The sequence below is a fragment of the Vollenhovia emeryi genome, unplaced genomic scaffold, assembly GCF_000949405.1.
Source record: "Vollenhovia emeryi isolate VEMERY1.0 unplaced genomic scaffold, V.emery_V1.0 DF939211.1, whole genome shotgun sequence".
Taxonomy (NCBI): domain Eukaryota; kingdom Metazoa; phylum Arthropoda; class Insecta; order Hymenoptera; family Formicidae; genus Vollenhovia; species Vollenhovia emeryi.
In genome coordinates this window covers 355596-376348 of record NW_011967155.1, presented here as the reverse complement: position 1 = coordinate 376348, position 20753 = coordinate 355596, and the positions used below count along the sequence as shown (strand labels likewise).

General features: G+C 45.2%; 1 protein-coding gene across 1 annotated transcript in view; it reads right to left on the bottom strand.

Moving 5' to 3' along the window:
* LOC105561112 overlaps positions 1-20695 on the bottom strand; it is a 114816-nt gene extending 94121 nt beyond the window's left edge. The window contains exon 1 of the mRNA XM_012010809.1: positions 19239-20695. Within this exon, the coding sequence (XP_011866199.1) occupies positions 19239-19293 (55 nt within the window). The 5' untranslated portion in view covers positions 19294-20695. The remainder of the gene's footprint in view (positions 1-19238) is intronic.
* Positions 20696-20753: the final 58 nt, after the last annotated feature.

Here is a 20753-nt window from a genome sequence, read left to right as displayed (position 1 = left end):
CGCTGTACCGGGGATAGGATTATTGTTTTGCGGGGATGGACTTACGTCGGCGATTTCTGGCCTGTCCGTAATTGTAATTGATGGTGGTGGAAGCGTAATTACCCGCCCCTCTCCCCCGCGGTCAGAATTCGCGATTTTGATTAGGCGAAGGACTGCGCGTGACTACGAGAGCGGCGGCTGAAAAACTCGCGTTCGGAATGCCAAATGATCCATCCATTCTTAATTTTCGGATTGCGGTCTCGTCCCGAGTCGAAATTTTCGCCCTATGTTGAACTTTTAATTCTATTATATAGTAGGACCGAAGACAGTAAAAGAGGTCGAACTGCAAGTACAAAAATTACTCCTACTTTCAAACTGATGGCGCTGGAAATTTCTACTGTTGCCAATTTAGCGTTAAAGTAGGTCCTTTTAAGTAGGAGCTGAAGTAAATTTTTAGAATTAAAGATTCAAGGGAGGAGTAAAAATATATATTGTCGTCAAAGTAGGTTATTGCTGGTCTACGTAGCTGTATAGGTCAGCTAGGTAGATATAAATTGTCCTTAAAAGTGTCAAAATAGTACCAAAATTTCGACTCGGGGTGATACTTCCACTTAATGCACATTTACAATATCGTAACGCTGCAATTCAGCAATCAACTCAAAAGTATTAACTAAAATGCGAATGACGCAAATGACAAAAAAGATTTTTGTCCTGTGGGAAGAATTTAAGTGCTGCGGTTTCTTTACTTGCGTAAAGAGACCTTCTGTTCGCGGATAAGAGTGAGAGTACTCGCGTGTCGCACGTATATCTTCGTTTTTTTGCGCGCGATGACGCGCTCTTGCTCTCCGTCGTGTTACTGGCGGTGAAACAGGGAGAAACGCGACGGTGAGAAATTTCTCTGCATCCCGCGCGCGACGTCGTGCGATCGATCGAGGTCTTTCGATTTCGCGCTCCTTTCGAGATCGCTTCCTGGCGCACGACACGGCTGTCGCGAGCTCTTTCTTTCTTGTCCCGGAGCTCTATCGCTCTTACGCAACCGTAATATGTCTTTCTCGCCTTCCGAATAAGAAACATCTCCTGATGTTTACAAAACCATTGAGTGAGATACCACGCGTCGCTCAGGGGTTGCGCTGCTAGTACTAACCTACATTATTCAATAAAATAAAAGCCGGGATATGCGAGCGTGGCTTGGATAGCTCAGTTGGAAGAGCATTCGCCCGGCAAGCGGAAGATCCAAGATTCGAATCCTGGTCTAGCCGGCCATTTTTCTCGCCGTAGGATTAACAAGTGGTGCGCTTTTGTTAGTGCCGTACCTCCCCGAAAAGAGAATACGCCCCTATTTATTACAATAGATTTATCTTCGAGCCGAAGGCGCTTGCACCGCTGCACGAAAAAAACTGATTTAGTTGATTCAGCAAATCTATAGTTTGCTGAACAAAATTAAACGTTTTAAGGAAGTAAATTTGCTAATGCAGCAAAGAAGTCGTGTGTAAGAGCAATCGTTACTTTGTTCATAAAACAAATCGATTTTTGCTGAAATTATCTTAGTTACTGCAACAAATCATTTTCGCTAAGTGCGAGACGTAGCTAGCGCCAGCCTCTGAGTAGTTCGCCGACCGCCGCTAGGCCGCGCAAGGTGTCGGCCATAACTCGGAATCAAAATTCAGTCTCGTAGGGTATAAAGGGAGGCGTGGAAGCCAGGGCAAGTATCGCATACCGTGCGTTCTTTTAGGCATCGGATACAGCAGTTTTTGCAGTAATTCATTCTTTTAGCCCGACTGCGCAGTCGACTGCACCGCAGATTTCCGTCAGCCGGCAAATCCGATGCGCAGCGGTTGCCAAATCCGATGCCTAAAAGAACGCACCCATATTGCGATCGCCACAATAATAATTGTAGAGTAAATGTTTTAATGAGCATTACTTTACCTAATTTTAATTGTTGGCGTAACTAATAATTTTGCTATAATAGGATTTATTAATGCACCTAGTTTTCTTTTATGTAACAGCAAAAAAATTAGTTACATGTACCAAGCTATTTTTTCCATTGGTTGTAGTAAAGAATCATCTTTGCTCTACTAACAAATCTACCGTGCTGTAACATCAAATTTTATTAGATATAATTACTAATCCTATGCAGCTTTGCGATTTGATTACTGCAACATAGCAAACTGGCTGTCCATATATTACGGCGGTAAATTTGCTAGACTAGCAGGGTTTTTGATTGTCATAGCAAATCTTTTTTTTCCGTGTGGTACTATAGTCAGAATGCTTTTCGAGAAGCGACCGACAAACTTCGCCGAGCACTTGGTGTTTTCCACTTGCGTACTCGGCAATATGATGACGAGTTGGTCTGCGGCAATCCTGAACGAAAGGCAACTTTATCATGTTGGTTTGTCCAGCACGAACACTTTGGGAGCGCGATGATATTGGATAAAGAGACGACAGGTCGAGCATGTGCTTCAGAGGCGGACCTCCAAAATTTAGAACGTATGAGGAAACGTCTAGACGGTCCTAGAAAAGTTACTGTCGATGAAGAGCGATGTCTGCAAGAGGTTTAGCCAAGACGTTGAATGTCGCCGCGAACGTGTTCAACTCCTCGCAGATATCGTTCTCCTTCGACAATAACTAGTTTAAGAGCGTCACACGAGTCTTCATGCGTTCCAAATCTTGCAGGTCTGCCTGAAGCATCTGCTCGACCTGTCGTCTCTTTTTTCGCGACAGAATCGCGAGTCGTGCATGAATTGCCACTGAGAGTTTCGAAGGTGAGGAAAGTTATGACAATGCAGGAATAATACGATTCGCATCGAATTAGCTTTCGTATGACTCACTGCAATTTACTGTATTTACTGTCGTGACGCATTTCGTTGCGGAATTATGCCGCATATCTGAAAGTTCCCTCGATAAATTTCGCAAGTATTACACGTGCTTCGCAGACGGGAAAAATTACGACAATGCGGAGATAACGATCTAAGCGACTGACTTTCAGACATTGTCCACGCACGACGATAAATCATAAATTTTGCCGGTAACAAAAATACAAATGAAAAATGTCGATAACAGCAAAATTGGATTACAATGCACCGCAATCCAAATCTCCCTCTTCTGTAAATCTGACAAGTCAGCGCGCGTGTGATTTCACGTTTAGTCAATTATTTCGACGCAATAAATCTGCGTGATTCTCGACATCTGAGATCGAGTTTTAAGAGTTCCGGGCGATAAAACCTCTGTTACGAAACACGGACGCGTGTCGGGGCCACGAGTCCGTCTAATCGTCTAAATCGGCCCGAGCAAACTGGCCGAAATAAAAGCCGCTTATATTTGCCGTCAAATTATCGACGTGCCGCCAAACGAACCAGTTGGCCAGATACATATCGGGCCCGCTTCGCATGCCTGACAACGAGTCGAACTCGACTACCGGCCCGTGCAAATACAGATACACGCTAGGCATTACGCGTAACGAACGGCGTACGCGCACATAGATACGCCTCGTCGTTACCGGCGTACAGCGCGCGCGTATACGCACACGGACCGGCGCGGCCGGCCGGCTCGACGCATACGCTCGCGCGTGATTCACGATGAACGCTGGGGGATAGCCGGAGTAGACGCGCGTAGCAGGAGTTCGGCCCAATGACGGAGCTCACGGCCAGTCAGCCAGTACTAATTAACCGTGGAATGCTGTATCTAGATTGAAATCTGGGTGACCCGACGCCCCGGGGCCGCCACCTTGGCTCAACCTCTCGGAGGCTTCGTTCAGAAGAGCCCCGTCGGGGTGCACCGGCTCGATGGGCAGTCACTCGTAGGCAATAAGCTCCGCCGCTACACCTATACCCCTGTATTCCACGTCTCGTGCGTGCGTGCACGCGTGTGAGATTGACCTTGCGCTCGAACGCGCGCTAAACGCAATTCAGACCAGATCCATTTGCGTCGACTGTTATGGAAGCGCGTGCTTTACGATACCGCGATGACGACGATCCCCGCCGCGAGACGCGATGATACGGCGCCGAGTATTTGCGTATGCGAATGCATGAGGCATGATTTAAGTTGATTTAGACTCAACGAGGTACAACCGTTCGCTAAACGACTCGCCGCTTCGAGGGAAAGCTCGCCAATGTTGCAACCGCCGGCGAACCTTCTCAAATTGAGAAAGATACTACACCCTCAGAAAGGATTTCTGTTACCGTGACAAAACGTACTCTTGACGCATTTATATTTCTCACAACCTCATTTACTATAAAAATAAGACAATATCACAATAAAATCAATAATTCCCCTCTGTCCAATTAAAAAAGATTGACTTACTATATTGAGACAAGAGTAACTTATATAAATGTAAGTTTATAATTTTATTCCAGACTTGACAATTTTTCATTTAAGATTAAAATATTCCTTTCTCTATAATAAACGTGATTGGCGCTACATCGATCCTGTTTTATGATACATTCAAGTGCAATAGCATTGGATCCGGAAATTCTTTTCTGCGGGTGCAAAGACTTTTGCGAGTAGACAAGCGGAAAGGGGGTGTTTTCCGTTAATCCAAGGTATCTTTTACAATTCAAAAGTAAAAAAAATTTGCATGTCTACGTGGTAATGCGACGATTGGGAAAATATAAAGATAAATTGACTTTTGTTGAAAAACTCGCGAAAACAATAACGTCGTTGCGTAAAACGCGCTTGCCGATCGCGGCGCATAGATAATTCAGTTTACACGGAACGACTTTAGATCACTAAAAAAAAGTATTGTACTATACACCGTTGGCCATTATGTCGGTATCATATACGCGATCATAAAGGTCACCACGTTATTTTAGTCCTCGCTATCTGCCGCGTAACCTTTATGATCGATATCAGTGATCTCATTAAACGTTAACAATAAAATGTCGTGATACCGTGACCTATTAACATATTACCACGTCGATATTAACTCCGCGCTGATGGCAATCAATCCGTCTTTCGCGCGCGTTCGATCTTATCGCGTTCGCTGCGAGATAGAGCAGCACTAACAGGGAGACAATTTCGGCCAAGAGCGGCGCGTAACGTAACGTCTACAATGAGATCTTTAAGACGTAAGATTTAAGAAAACGACCAATCGCAGTCGATTATTCTCCACACGTTCAATTGTGTGCCGAGTGTGGCGCAGAGAAATGTGCGCTGCTTTGTAAACGAATGAACGAAAAGACCCGAGCTCAGATCCGCGGACACCGCTGGCTTTTCTCGGAATCTCCCGAAGGGAAGTGGCAACCACCGAGAGTACCTCGCCACGCATACCCCTTCGGGAGTATAGCCTTCCAGATGGAAGACTTCCTTCGGCAAGGTTAGCAAACTACCGAAGATGAAGTAAACCCAAATTTGCTTAAAGTTCCAGAACAAACTGGATAAAACAGGCTTTAGGCCTAATACACGGGGAAGAAGAAGACATTGAGTTGTGACAGGTCACTTTCTTAAATCTTGAAGATCTCATTGTAGAGACGCCGCATAAGACGATCGCTAATGCGCCCTCCTTTCCCTTACGACCCAGGAAAGTTTTGCGTCTACACGGTGTAAATGCCGCGCATTTAATTAGTTAATCCGATAATCGTTCGGTCCAGTCTTGGTAGACTGGCTCGCCAATGCCGACGGCTCGTATTAATCTGTCCGCCGATATAATGAAGTCTTTTTGTCGCAAGACCGGTATTCAAGATGGCAAAAGTGGCAGAGGTTGCCCGCTAAGGTAACGCCGTGTACGACCTTTTTTTTCGTTCACGCGTCGCCGAGCACGAGATCAAAGGTCAGTGGACAGATCGAGGAATCCACTTATCGTCGGAAAACGTATTGATGTGTTGGTATATACGCGCCGCGCCACGCCACGTATCCGCAAGAAAATTATTCCCGTTCTGTCTCGTAATAAAGTCTCGTTCGCGGTCGACTCGAATCGCCGCGGAAAAGGGCAATAGATTCACGTAGCCGTAGACGATACTTGCGACAAACCGCAAAAACGCGATACGCTATGCGAGGTCAACCAATTCGATTCGCTATAACTCAGACCGGTGAAAAATCAGCGGCGACCCGACGTAATATAATTTAGATAATGACGTGATACACCGCGCCGCATCAATCTAATCGGTAATAATCGGCTGCCACGTCCTCCAGAAATCCATTACCGCGCCGCGCCGATGATTTAGTCCGGATCATTACAAAAGCCGGTATCTGGTTGCACCGTGACTTGTCTCGAACAGTATTCCGCAGCTCGGCTGATAGAATCTGTTAAGCGCCGTGCATATAAATTCAGAAGTTACACGACGTAAGTTATTTCTCCGAGATTGACCTCCTGGCAAGAGGAAAGTAGTGCGATATTTATCGTAAATAAAGCGAGGTGACACTCGATATTTTATCGTTGTCACGCCTGATTATACAAAAGTAAATCACTGGAAAATTCGATCTGACGGTGGAAATAAACAAGGAAATGACATAAGTCTTGAAATATTATCTGGGGAAGTTCGTATTTTATAACGTTGATAATAAAATTATTGGATATCTCCGTGCTGTTAAACTGTCACGGGGTTCGTTAAGAATCTACGTTCGACTGTTGCGCAGCTATAATAATCCTCTTTGAAGAAATATTCTGGCCTCGCGCGCAGACATGGTCTGCTAATTCCCGCCGGTTAACCGGTACGGGTTCGCGGTACGCGCACTAAACAGTATTTCAGAATCGTAAACTCGAGCGATAAGCACGACCGTTTAGGCTCTCCACGTATGCCCGAAGAATCTGTCCTTCACGGTTCACGTGCGTTCCCGCATAAAAGACCTATCACTTTTGCCGCACGCTAAATTATCTATTTGAGAGGCGCCAAGTTTTCGAATCTCTAATATGTATTAGGTGCAGCCAAGACATTTTTCTTCATGCTTACGGTACACCCACAGAAAAAATTGGTAATTATGCATAAAAGCGACTTCCTCTCCGATTTGTTTTATTTTTAAATATGTTGTTGGGGATGTCTTCCCGAGTCATTTCATATATATATATATAAGGGGGGGACTCAAATAGTTTCGGAGGTACAGGCTGAAAAAGGTTACAAATAATAATATAGGTTTGTAATATTTCACGTATACCAAGATCCACCCCCACCCATCCTTGCATGCGGAGAGGTGCGGTAGTCCCTGTTTGTTTACGTTTCGGAGATAATAAGGTTTGTAACATTCCACGCATACCGAGAGCCATAGGGTGGGTAGGGTTATTTTTAACGAAGTGGAGCCTCCCCGAAGGGGGGGGCGGAACACACTGTCTTCACGCATGTACTTCCACCATTGTACTGTTCCACATGGGTTTGCAACTTTCCACGTGAAGCGAGATCCACTCCACACCTCTGACATAGGGTGGGTAGGGTTATTTTTAACGAAGTGGAGCCCCCCCGAAGGGGGGGGTTCACGCATTTGTTTTCACGCATACATTTTTCTATCTACATTTGGTAGAGGGGAGTGACTTATATGTGGGTAGAAAAATGTATGCGTGGAGACAGTATGTTCCGCCCCCCCTTCGGGGGGGCTCCACTTCGTTAAAAATAATCCTACCCACCCTATGTCAGAAGTGTGGAGTGGATCTCGCTTCACGTGGAAAGTTGCAAACCTATGTGGAACAGTACAATGGTGGAAGTACATGCGTGGAGACAGTATGTTCCGCCCCCCCTTCGGGGGGGCTCCACTTCATTAAAAATAACCCTACCCATCCTACACNNNNTCAGTGTATGTCAGAGGTGTGGAGTGGATCTCGCTTCACGTGGAAAGTTGCAAACCCATGTGGAACAGTACAACGGCGGAAGTACGAGTTAGGAAATATATTTATTATTTGTATCCTTTCTCAGCCTGTATCTCCGAAACTATTTGAGTCCCCCCCTTATATATATATATGAAATGACTCGGGAAGACATCCCCAACAACATATTTAAAAATAAAACAAATCGGAGAGGAAGTCGCTTTTATGCATAATTACCAAAAAATTCCCGGGTCCAATGCTATTACACTTCAACGTATCAGAAAATAGGATCGATATAGCGCCAATCATATTTATTAGAAAGAAAGGAATATTTTAATCTTAAATGAATAATTCGAAAATCTAGAATAAAATGACAGTACGTATCGTCTTTCGTCGATCATCGTGTGCGTTGTAAGATGAAGGGAAAATTTATTCTAAACGCAAGAATATATAAACTTACATTTATATAAGTTACTCTTGTCTCCATAGAGTAAGTCAATCTTTCTTAATTCGATAGAGGAGAATAAGAATGATTGATATTATTTTGATATTGTCTTATTTTTATACCAAATGAGGTTGTGAGAAATATAAATGCGTCAAGATTATTTTTTGTCCCGGTAACAGAAATCTTTTCCGAGGGTGTACGTTTCAACTTATTCTTCAGCATGCGCAGTGCATAATTTTCAAGTATATTGTATTTAATGAAGATATTGTTATTTCCCGCTTGCGTTGCAATGATCTTCCGTTCTTATTCCTCAAGCGACGCGTCCAATTCTCCCGTCCCTTATTTTACCGTGATCGCGGGAATTGTGTATTACCACATTGTTGCGAAGTGTTAAAATTTTCTAAAGTTACACAGGCACGTGACGCGCCACGAAGAGGCATCCCCGCGAAGTTGACGGTTCGACACGGTCGTAAAGGCACAACCACGGCACCATACGTGGACAATCTCCGGGTTAAGTTGTCACCGTGGCCGCGGTATCGCCTCGTAAGAGGCGAGGCGGGTTGGCGAGGGAGCATTAAGCGTGGAATCATCCTGAAATACGACCAGATAAAAACAGCAGGCTACGATCTGCGGGACGTGCCTGTAGTCAGGTCGGGTTACGCATCGACTTTACAAACGACTGACCTCCGGCCCGTGTCCACTCGAATCGAAAGAGGACAACGATGGGGAAACTAGCGGCCTGTGAGAGAAGGTGTGCTTCAACCCAGAAATAAAACAACACCGAAAATCCTTTCGTTGACCCGATTTTCGACTGTAAGAATGAAATCAACAGGCCCTGTGCTTTTTATGTATCAAAGGGTTCTTATCCCAAAGAATTATGAGTAAAATAATATCTATAAGAATATAATTTATGTATCCTGTGATTTCTTGGAGTAGACTAATTTAAATATTGCGACCCCACATTGGGTCTTTCGTGAATTTCAACTCGGTTCCCCATCCGCTCTATTTCCGCGAGTATTTAAGGTCACGGCCCGTTCGCCGACGGAATAACGCTCAGCAGGTACGCTCGCTCGCTCGCTCGCTCACTCGCGTATCGAGGAGGGACGAAATGAGTGTGTAAATGTCGCATATTTCACGCCAATGGAAACCGCACAGATCATTACGGCCGATCACGATGGGATGAGGAAACTCTCCGTTGCGGTCGGGACGGTGCGCGAGTACACGTACCTAGGTAAACCGTGATACAGATGAGAGAGGGAGAAACGAAAACTGGAAAGAGGAAACGAGGACTGACGCGGGGTTCTCTGGAATCGTAAGGTAACGCTGAAGCCTACCTAAACTTGGAAAAACGTTCGTAACCAGCAGGAATGCAGAACCAATAGGATACTTCATCTCAATCTAAGCGAGCGATAAACTCGATAAAATCGAAATCAAAAAAATTGTAGCCAAGTCAGAAAATAAGTCTTTCCCTTACGAAAAATAAAGAATGCGTTTTTCACAAGAAACATCAAACATTTATCGCGCAAGAATACTACCGTTATTGTCGATCGTGAAAGGTAGATGAAAAAGCAAGATGAAAAACAGAATCAAGAAGCGGCAAGCAAACACAATAATGTTGGGAATAATAACGAAGAAAAAGCAAAGAGAATCAGAATCATTATTTATTACACGCTCTGGGACAAGTCCGCTAAAGCGTGAGAGCAAGAGAGAGAAAGAGAGAGAGAGATAAGGGCCTGCAAATGTATGTCTTTACAATATCGTCCTTCGTCATAAATGTCACGTACATTTGGCTGGAGAGAAACCGTGGCACCCGTCGTACCTTTATTAACGACGTGACTTCGCCGACTTCCGGATTCCCTGGACGCGGGGGACCCTGGCCCTTCGGCGCCTCGGAAACAAAAGATATCGTTCTGGTGTGGGTGCACGCAGAAGAGGCGGTGCGCGTTTGTTCCCCTCGAAAACAATTACGTTGCTAAAAGGGACGGCCGAGTCTCCTCCGAAGAGGCGGGGAACTCATTCCGGACCGGTTTCAGAAAAGCGTTCGAAAGCGAATTGTTCTCAGGTTGACTTTATTTACCGGGAGTGGCTACGGGAAATTGTGTGACATTAGATCGCGATGAAGGAACGGGGGGAAAGATGATGAAGATAAGTAAAAATATAAAAGAGAGAGAGAGAGAGACATGCGACGAACATGAGTGCAGCTGATTGTGAGTCGGACTCGTTAACCGGTTTGTCGCGACGTTTGATTGTGATTAAATTATATAACGGTATTTTTATTAATGCAACTTGTCAAATAATATAGACGTAAAGAAATTGAGAAAACTGACTTTCAAAAAACTAAATAACGCAAATAGATTGTACAAGGTGATTTCCCAAATCCCGTTTTCCCGTTTCCCGGACTTCCGTACGATTTTTTGTCCCGCGCAAACAGCAACGATAAGTACACGACTAAGTACAGCCTTCATCGTACCGGCGACTTCATTCTCGTTATGTTGGCGCGCGAGCAGTTTTCACCCATGCGGGTACGAAAATAGTCCGACGAAGCGAGGATACGCCGTCCTCCGGTAAGAAGCTCCGGGCGTCTCAGAGGGCCCGGTGTCTCCCGATTAAGAGCGAGCTTGCGTTCCAAGGTGCTCGTAACGCCGCTCTAAGAGCCCGTACCTGTCCACGGCCGGGTAATACCTGAAAACATGTCTCTATCACGAAGGAGAATCTCCTTCGTCCGGTAACGCCTTCGCATAAAACCGACGTTTTATCCCGTCTCCGGCGGCCGCGACGTGTTTACGGCGTTTCTATAGTCGACAGTGCAATAACGAGAGAGGGTACCGGGAGGACAGGGCGAAAGGGGGAGGGATGGGTGTTCCACGAGCGTGGGGTAGAATATTTTCGCGGGGCGGCGTCTTAAATTAGGAGACAGCCGAGCGTAAGGTGGCGCCGACCAGGAGAGAGCAGGCCTTTTCTGCCCTTTTCCGGTTTCTCGTTCGAAGTCGCACGGAGGCGCAAATATGAATTCTGCGCCGTCTTCGGGATACGACCGGAGTCTTAAGCCCCCTCCTCCTTCCCCTATCTTACACGGAGGCGCTCCTCTCCTAGTCTTTTATATTTCCGTTCTTTCCTGCCTCGCTTCTGCTGATAATAGCGATATTTAAAATAAGAATATCTCATAAATATTGTAACGCCCGAAAATATTCGCAAAATTGATTCCCATAGCCAGACACGTGTATTCTGATTAAACTTGACGCGAACGAACTTAAGAATGCATTCGACGCGCAGCGAATTGTAATCTGCGCCAGATTATCTGGCTGCATTCACTGCAAAGAAGGACGATGCTTTGTATTCCATCGACGTCTCGTCTGGGTCGTCATACCGACACGCCACCAACGATACGCCAGAGGTAGTTGGTAGGCAGACGTGCCAATACGATGTCTGAATATGCTCAGAGCCGCGGAACCATCGATCGCAAGGCTCGACACAAACGTACGTTGGACCTTTGGCCTCATCATATTTTCCACACGATTTGGTTTTAAGGGGATGCTGGAGTGATTCTGCACTTTTGCACCTTTCTAACCTAAAAACTGTCAGTTCGCGGAAACATTTGTGTAATATACAAATTAAATGGCTTACGTGTACAGATCGAAAGCAGCTCGCTATTCCGGCCAAATGAAAGAACAATATGGCATCACTGAAACTAAGTTTGTAAGTCTAATAAGAAATAATAGTGTGCAACACATACACACGGTACATGTAGTATGTGTGTTGCTCACTATTATTTTTTATTAGACTTACAAACTTAGTTTCAGTGATGTCATATTGTTCTTTAATTTAGCCGGAATAGCAAGCTGCTTTCGATCATCTGTACACGTGCCATTTAATTTGCGTATTACACAAATCTTTCCACGAAACAGACAGTTTTAAGTGCAAAAGGTGCGAAAGTGCAGAATCACTCCAGCATCCCCTTAAGTACACCGAACTCTGTGTCGTCAAAGGTCGTACGGCGCTGTCTTGTTAATCAATAGGTCAGAAATTAAGGTAAAATTTCAACCTAGTTTCACGGTAAGATTAATGATTAAATAACGTCGGTTTGAAATAAATTGTAGAATACTTAAAGAAACTCGAACGAAAGTGCTTCGTCGGGGTAGAAGCTCGTGCAGTAGCTCTCTATCTTTAGTGGTAATCGGAACCTCGCAACAACGTGGCAGCTGAGACGATCCGGCATGGACTCTTAATTTGCACGTAACTCGTTTTCGAGCACCGTTTTCGCGGCATCTGTTTTCACAGGTCACCTGAGCAAATGGTATCATGCGGGTTGAGATAGAATTATCAAAGCTATTTTTACTCGCATTATCGACACCGATATCTCAGAATCTTCAAGTATCGCGCTTAATCTTAATGCACGAGCACTCTTGTCGCTAACCATCACTTGATAATTATTCTGCTTTATTTGTCTCGTGAACTCGCGTAAAAACTTGTACTTTTAGCCTACGGAATATCCGCCATCGTTTTCTTAAAAAAAAACAACCGTTTCACAAATTTTGAAGTTACTGATAAAAAATGTACACTGCAATAAAATGACAAAAAAATACCTGACTCTATCCCGCGAGCGCTATCACAGAACACCGATGAACGTACATCGCGCAAAGTGAAAATGCCATTTCCATGCATAATGCAACATTATTATAACCGTCATACGCGTCAAGGAAGCGTACGCAAATAAACAACTTGTTGATTAAATAAATAAACGTTACACTTAATAGAAAGGGCTAGACTTCCTTAATCGTCATCGTCCTGACGTCGCAACGTCGACCTACATATATTTTTACAGCCAGACGAATAATGCCCGCGGATTGTTTATTGTGCTCCAGGCTCCTCTCATCTGTAGGCCCCTTACCCCGCGATAGATTCCTTTCCTCTCGGTTGTAGAGAGCCGTGACCATCTGTCATTTGTCGGTTGAGATTTTTCGAGGCGTCCGGCCTGGTCTGAATGGGGAACTCGTCTTCTCCTCGATGGCTCGTTATCGACAGTAAACCCGCCACTCGTCCTCACTCGTCCCGGCGCGTTAATAATAATGTCAGGTAGACACCGCTCTCTCTCTTCCGATTCACGAGTGTGCCGAAGTGTTTCCCGAAAGATAAACGCGTGCCGTGAACGCAATCGGCCGGCGCTCCGGCATTCAATAATTCGCACGGGCAATTAAGCGACGTGACTCGCGCGATTCCCGATATGAAAACGTCATGACGCGATTAAGGACTCTCCCCCTGTCACCTGTTGGAACGACAGGGTGCCTGAGGACTCGTTGGCGCGCGCGTGTCGCTGCGATGGAAGAGGAGGAGGAGGAGGAGGAGAATGAGGAGTGGAGGCGGAGGAGGGAGAGGAGGCACGGATCACATCCATTTACTTTCGAGAAGGCGTTTCGGAGGTCAACCGATCGTGATCAAGTAGATCGCAATAGGTGCATTTAAATTTCGTCGAGGCACTATCGATTATACGTACGAGTGCAGTTCCAATGAAATAGATATCAAGAATCAATATTTCGATAATTTATAGCTTAGAGTCAATAAACGTATATTTTAGAGCCAATAAAGCATTGCTCCTTAAAATGCGCCTACTTCAAGCCCGTATCAGCCTACGGGCTGAGATTGAGATTAGATGGAAATTTGACCAGAGTAAAGTTTACTAATATCAAGTTTGATCAATATTACTCCGATTGGTCAAAACTCAATTTAATCTCCGTCTCAATCCGTAGGCCGACACGAGCATTAGTATCATGATTTACTACATCTACGTATGTTAACACAACTGCTGATAGTTGTATCCAACTTTAAGTACCATTCCACTTTTTTTTCTACTTCGGTGTTACGGCGATTGTGAATTGCAGTTCGCTGTTTATCAAATCGATACCTCGTACTCACCTGTCGATAAATGACACCATAATGATCTCACCGTTGCGGTCAATTCGACCGAGATGGTCGATCAAACGAGAGCATCATTCCGAGGCGCGATTCTGCGGTGCCGCCGAAAAAAGAAATCGAATCAAAGGACAGAGCGGGCCCAGGTGGACGAGGGTAACCAGCGAGGGAGCGGGGAGAGCCCAGGGTTGCCGGGTATTATCTACGCGGTTCGGACTTCGTGGCCGAAGAAGGGAAGAGAGGCCCTTCGTGTTCGCGGCCGCGAAATAACGTCAGTGGTTTGTGGTTTTTCATACGTGCAAGAAGTCACAATGGTTTATCCCGGAGCGATCCCTCTACGTAGCGCGGAACCTCCTCCCCCCCCTCTCTCTCTCTCTTTCTCTCTCTCTCTCGCTCATTCTCTCGAGGAGAGCTTTGTGGACGAGGCGGTGGAAGAAAAGCAAGAAGAAGACGAGCAAGAAGAAGAGGTGGCTTTTGTTCCCACCTCGAACGAGCTCAACGCGGTCTGCCACTTTTTCACGTTTCCCCTCACCCGCCTCGCCCTTTCTATGCCTTTCTCTTTGTTTCACCTTCTTCCTCGTCCTCATCTCTCCCTTTCACCACTTCCTCGTCTCTCTCTCTAGGTATATCCTCTTCCACGGCTGATGCCCTTTGTCTCGAGGAAACGCGATTAGAAACCCTCGCGGTGCAATTTTAAGGCGGTTCCCACTTCCGTCATAATGGCGAGTCTATTAGTCTCTTGAAAAGAGGGATGATTTTAACGAATTCCTTGCTGCCGTTTTCTCCGCGGCGTTTCCGACATTCTCGTCCCATAATCTTAGGAATACGCTAGTTTTGAAATGGAAAATATATCATTCAATCTCGTTCTAGTGTCACAATGTAACGACAGTGCCAAGCAGTAGTTTCGATAATGTTTGGGGTATGCAGATGTATCGGCTTAGGTATTTCTATGTTTAATACCTGTTCATAGATGTCTGCAACAATCTTTGGCGATTAAAAAAAAAGGAAGTTATCATGATAAAACTGAAAGATAATTATATCTTTTTTGATTATCACACTTCGCCCTTTCCATGCATAACATGTATGCATACAATTATTAATCACGTTATATTTAATTATTAGAATTATATTACATTCACTTCTATGTTGTTTCACTCTAACTGTACCAAAATCAAATACGCGGCTCATTTAATGCACCAGAGACAGGCAGCTCATTCTCTTTAGAGTGACAGGCTATATTAGCTGTCGGAAACAATGAAAACTAAAAAGAGCTGGTAACCACGCGCAAGCCTAGGATCTACCGGGAGCGGGTCCTGACGGGTCGGCAGAGGAAAGAGGATCCTAAGGAAACGACAATCGGAGACAGAGGCCGATGCTTTGTGGTCCATAAATAAGTTGCTGCCGATGGCAGCAACACGCGGGTATACCAGTCACCGGCGCGCGCGTAATCGCGTTTGTATTTTGAGCGACAGCCAATATTTAACTCTGACAATGACAATTCGTACGACGACAACGACGACGACCAGAACGTGCCGAAAGGGCTACCGAAGGGCTGGTAAGTCGCATGTTCCTCGACGGAAGGTAAAGGTCGAGGAGACTTAAAGAGACACTGTGCGAGCACGTCATCTCCCTTCGACTATTCGACGCACCGATAGGGAAGACTTTACATGGTACCTTCGACAAGATAACCGGAGACGAGTGGCGAGAGCCGCGATTACTGGAAAGACCAAGACGACGACACGAAAGTGACGAGGCCACGCGTCGACGGCGCGACGGCCAGACGTTCCAGATTCCTACACTGAAAAAAATTTCTGGTTGAATATGGACGAATCAGATAATTCCTTTAGGATTTACCAGAATTCCTTTAGGATTTACCAGAATTTCTGTAGGATTACAGGAATTTTGGTAAATCCTAAAGGAATTCTGGTAAATCCTAAAGGAATTATCTGATTCGTCCATATTCAACCAGAAATTTTTTCAGTGTAGGGAACATTGCATTCCCTCCGTCCTGTCGAACACACTTTTCATAGATTCTCTCGGATCTAAAGAGGTCTATCGGACAGAATCAAGAACGATATGTCCAGGAGAGAGGAACGAAAAGAGCTAATTATACTCGTTAGAAGATAATGACGTTGATTGTTAGCTTGAGGTAATCGAAATATAAGCGATGATAGCAAGGATACAATTACTTAACTTAATGATGATAATATCGTTATAATTGAAGAGTCGCGAGAGTGCACGGCATCAATAATTGTTGTCATGATTTATAACTTTCTCCACGCGGCTTCTATACATCGCGGTTTCGACAAACTAAGCAAATGCTTCCACAGAGGCCACGAGTGTCTTGGGTAATCACTGAGAAAATTCATAAAGAAGAAACCGCGGTGGATTTACACTATCGTCCACGATTCCACCATTCCGCGATTCGCGATTCGACGATTATCGTCTTATCAATAGATAGTTAGATCGCTGATAGCACTTTTTTTGCATTTTGTAATTCGAGATAAGGCTTCAACACAATTTTATATATATGTACACGTAACAAATATAATTTCTAATTAAAAAGAAATACACAGAAGCGAGAAATAAAAATGTACTGCCGTACGCGTGAATATTGTCACGTAGATTAATAATTAAAATAATTTAATTGTAAGTAGAAAACAAATAGATTATTGATTGTTGATTAATATTATAAAAACATATTCAAAACTTCTCCAGTTCCACTGTGCGGGGATGCTAATTCCGAGTACTAAAGACTAAGTACTTAAGAATACTTTTCCGGAATAATAATTACGGTTCTCGCTAATCGTAGATTCCGAAAATGGATTTCTGCGGCGACGCTAGATGATTCGTTTTGGCGACGCGAAACAATGTCAACTTCCTGGTGACTACGAAAGAACGGTAATCACATTAGCGGTCGCGACCGGAGTGGCACGTCCGCGAAGCGTCTTTCGCCATTACCACGACTTATACCGTAACAAATCTGTTTCGCGGGATCGGCTCTGTCGCCAGATCATGCCGACTTTGCTACGCTACTCCGAACTGAGAGCCGAACAACCGACTAAAGTTCTAGCATAGTGGCCACAGGCCTTAACAAACGCGCGTAGCTCCAAGATAATGCGCGGCGCCAAAAAAAGCGTATTAATATCCTGACTGGCGAAAATAGCGTTTTAACCGAATGATTCGCGATGGGTCGCGTGTTTTCAAGAACGCGAGTCAAGCTGTGCGGGAGTTAATTGCGCTCGATGGTTCTTGCTAGATTTTCCGAATGGTATCGAATAATGCATCGATGTTCTCAATGTTAGTTAGGTAGGAAATGGAGGTGCAAGAATAGCCGAGGATTGAGATTCAAAAGTCGATCGCTTGACAATTAGCTGCGACATTTTCGCCAGCTCGGATAGGAAAAAAATCCGCGGGTTACCCCTTAATTAGAAGACACCGACGAATAACGCGGGGCGATTGGGCGAGATAAAGCTGCTGGAAGTTGCAGGAGCTAAGTGGCCCCTATTCCGCTACCGACAGCTCCCAAGGGTTCCTAATTGTCAAGATCGAGCACCATAATTACACCCTCCGCGATTCGTTCTCGTGTCTCGTAGCTCGTCTCCCCGTTAACGGAACTGGACGAATTCTCTTTCTCTGCGTGGCAGAACGACGCCGAGGAGCGGCGTCGGACGCAGGTAGGCAACCGTAGTTCGGAAATTAAGAAGTCTGGCTTGATAAGAAGCGATAAAAAACCACTTTCCGCGATGGAACCTATGACCCCTCTCGCATGTTTCTCCTTGCTATATTATAAATACGCGAAGAATCCATTAGGGACCAAGCTAGCAAGATAGATACTATCGTTTGTGGTTTAATCGTAGCATGTCAAAGGCTCCGAAAACGAGGTTAAAATAAAGTTTTCAGCTGATAAGACAACATTCGAAGCACAAAGTTGCAAATGCCCGATTTTCAAAATGAATAATGCCAATAAATACCTCAATATACAAAGTTCTAAGAAAATACATAAAAATTAATAAGAGAGCGATATGCGGTTATCTTAATTTTGTATGCAACCGATATTCTACAACTCTATCAATGTTTTAAAACCAAGGTATTTAAACCTCACAGCACTGAAATTATGACTCGGCAGTGGCAGAGTCATATTACGTAGTATTCGAAATGAGTTTATTGACACATTAAAGAGATATCGCACGGCGGGCAACTTCCGAGAATTTACCTCGGCAAATATGACATACGAGCATTGCGAAACATTTCATTGCCCTATTTTTAACCGAGTATCAGTCGGTTTCTTCGAATATTCGTGTTGCTATCGTACTTTCTTCCACACTTTTTTTTCTTTTAAAAATGTGATAGCGATATAGACACAAGTTAATCAAGATAAAACTTAATTATATTTTTACTATGTAAATTAGAGATATCGAGTTCGCGCAACGCGTTTATTAAATTAATTGTCTCATCATAAGTTGCGATTAGATTATTAGGAATAGCCTTGCCATATAATTTAGTAGATTAGCGTGACACGCGCTCGCTTTCTTATCCAAATTGGTATTTGTTTTTCGTCTGTCATTTGAGATATCGATGAAGTAATGGAGTACGAATTCCAAAGCTGCCGCGTGACGCCTACCCGTGGCCGCGTGTTTCATAACTTTCCTCAAACTACTACGGCAATTTGCGTTCCTGTTACACTATGACTCGCCGACTAGCTACCGGTGTAAGCAATCGACTACGTTTGTACAAAACGCATCACGTTCGCAATCTCGAGCGTATCGCGTCTCAGAACGCAGCAAATTCTTTGAAATGATAGTTAAAAAAAATGGTTCAACAATAATGAATATAAACGTCAGCTGACTCGCTACGGAAACAGCTCGGTCAAAACTAATTGTATCGCCACGATCCCCTTACTTGTAAACAGTCATTAAAAATTCATTAAAGTTTCGACTGATGAATGTTAGACAGGAGTGATCGACGACGAAAAACTAATGATGATAGATTGAAATTAACCGCAGGCGTTCATGGTCAAATAACAAAGTTAAAGAGAAACCTAATTAAGTAGATCGGACAGCCAATAGAATAATTTATGAATTTTTTTCACGGAGCGTATTTTCATTAAGAAATGGTCGTCGTTGGTTTATTTAATCACTTTTTTTTTCCATATCGTCAGTGGAGTGGAATCCGACTCACCAGTATAACACCAGGCCGGCCAGACGACAGGGCTCTCGGTGTCCAGCTCCCTCATTCTCTCAGCGACCCGCGGACATCTCCACTCCGTTCTTCCCGACGTGGCGGTAAGAATGTCCAGTTTGGCTACCAGCGTCAACCTCCAACCGAGTGAAAAATCTCCGGCTCTGCCCGTCGAGAGTCGCGGGGGGGAACCTCGTTCGACGATCGTCAGATATAACCACCTGTTGCTCCACAACGGGAGCTCTACGTTTCAGGTAGACCGTCGTGGATCCCGTTGCTCACTCGACCAGGGTTTGGAGACAGACCTCCGCGGAGAGCGCAGGCCGTGTTACTTGTATTCTACGCCGTACACGTGCAACTGAAGGATTCCGAGAGACAGATAAGTCTCTGGACGAGTCTTCGCCGTCACCGCGCTCCGGTTCCGCCGCTGATAAGGCACGCAGAACGCGTCATCGACTCCGCCTGGCCCTCGTTACACTTCCTTTCCACCGCACTGCGTATGGTCCTCTCCCGCTCGTCGCGTTCGCTTTTCCACGACACGCTACCCGCGCGAGCTAGTCGCGAGGTCTCGCTGTCGTGTAACAGTGAGGGACACGCGTGTTACACGAAAAGGTGTCTGGCACTCGACTCGAATCGCGCACTAAATGTCACGGAAATGTCAATGAGGTGCCGCCGACGTTTGACACCTTCACCGAATGTCCCCTTCCTCAGCGCACCTTGCCACTCGTTCGATAATAGCTGTCTTCGGGATCGCGCGGACCACCTCGGATCACAATCGAGCCTCCAACTGTCACCAGACGACTCTTTCTCTTACCCTTTTCACTCCAAGCGCAATCATTAGGCTATTCATGCAGATGCGAAAAATCGTCGGTATGGTACGACACCGGATGATGATCCTCAAGTCTACCAAATCATTCTCAACGCACAGGCTCAATCACGACAGACATGTCAATCACCGCGGCAAATTTCACCAATGTGCGACCTCGGCTTCTTACTGTACGAATCGAAAACAGATTCACCAGATTTCTCGCATCCAAATATTTCACTCATTCGCCGCGAACTTCCGTCTATCGGTGTCAGGAGAACGCGCGTTCCATCGGGAATATCACTCCCTTCACCTTCACGGTGACCGCGGGTTCACTTTCTTCACCCTACTGTAGACCGGCGATCGACCGGCCCCGGTAATCGCAGAGTGTACTCTCGACCCGGTCGATCCTTGCCTTCAGTCCGGGAGGATCGTTGACGTACCGCGGGATGACACGACACTACAACACGGCACTGCTGCGTGAGGTGATGTCGAAGAGGATAGACGGATAGAGCGAGAGAGATAGAGAAAGAGAGAGACAGTAGGGGGAGAAAGGAGAGAGACGGAGACATACAGGTAGGGGGATAGATAGGGGGAAAAAAGACGGTAGAAGAGATAGCCAGCGGCGAAAGGAAGAGAAAAAGAGAGAGAGAGAGAGAGAGAGAGAGAGAAGAGGAGAAGAGAGGAGAGAGAGAGAGAGAGAGAAAAGA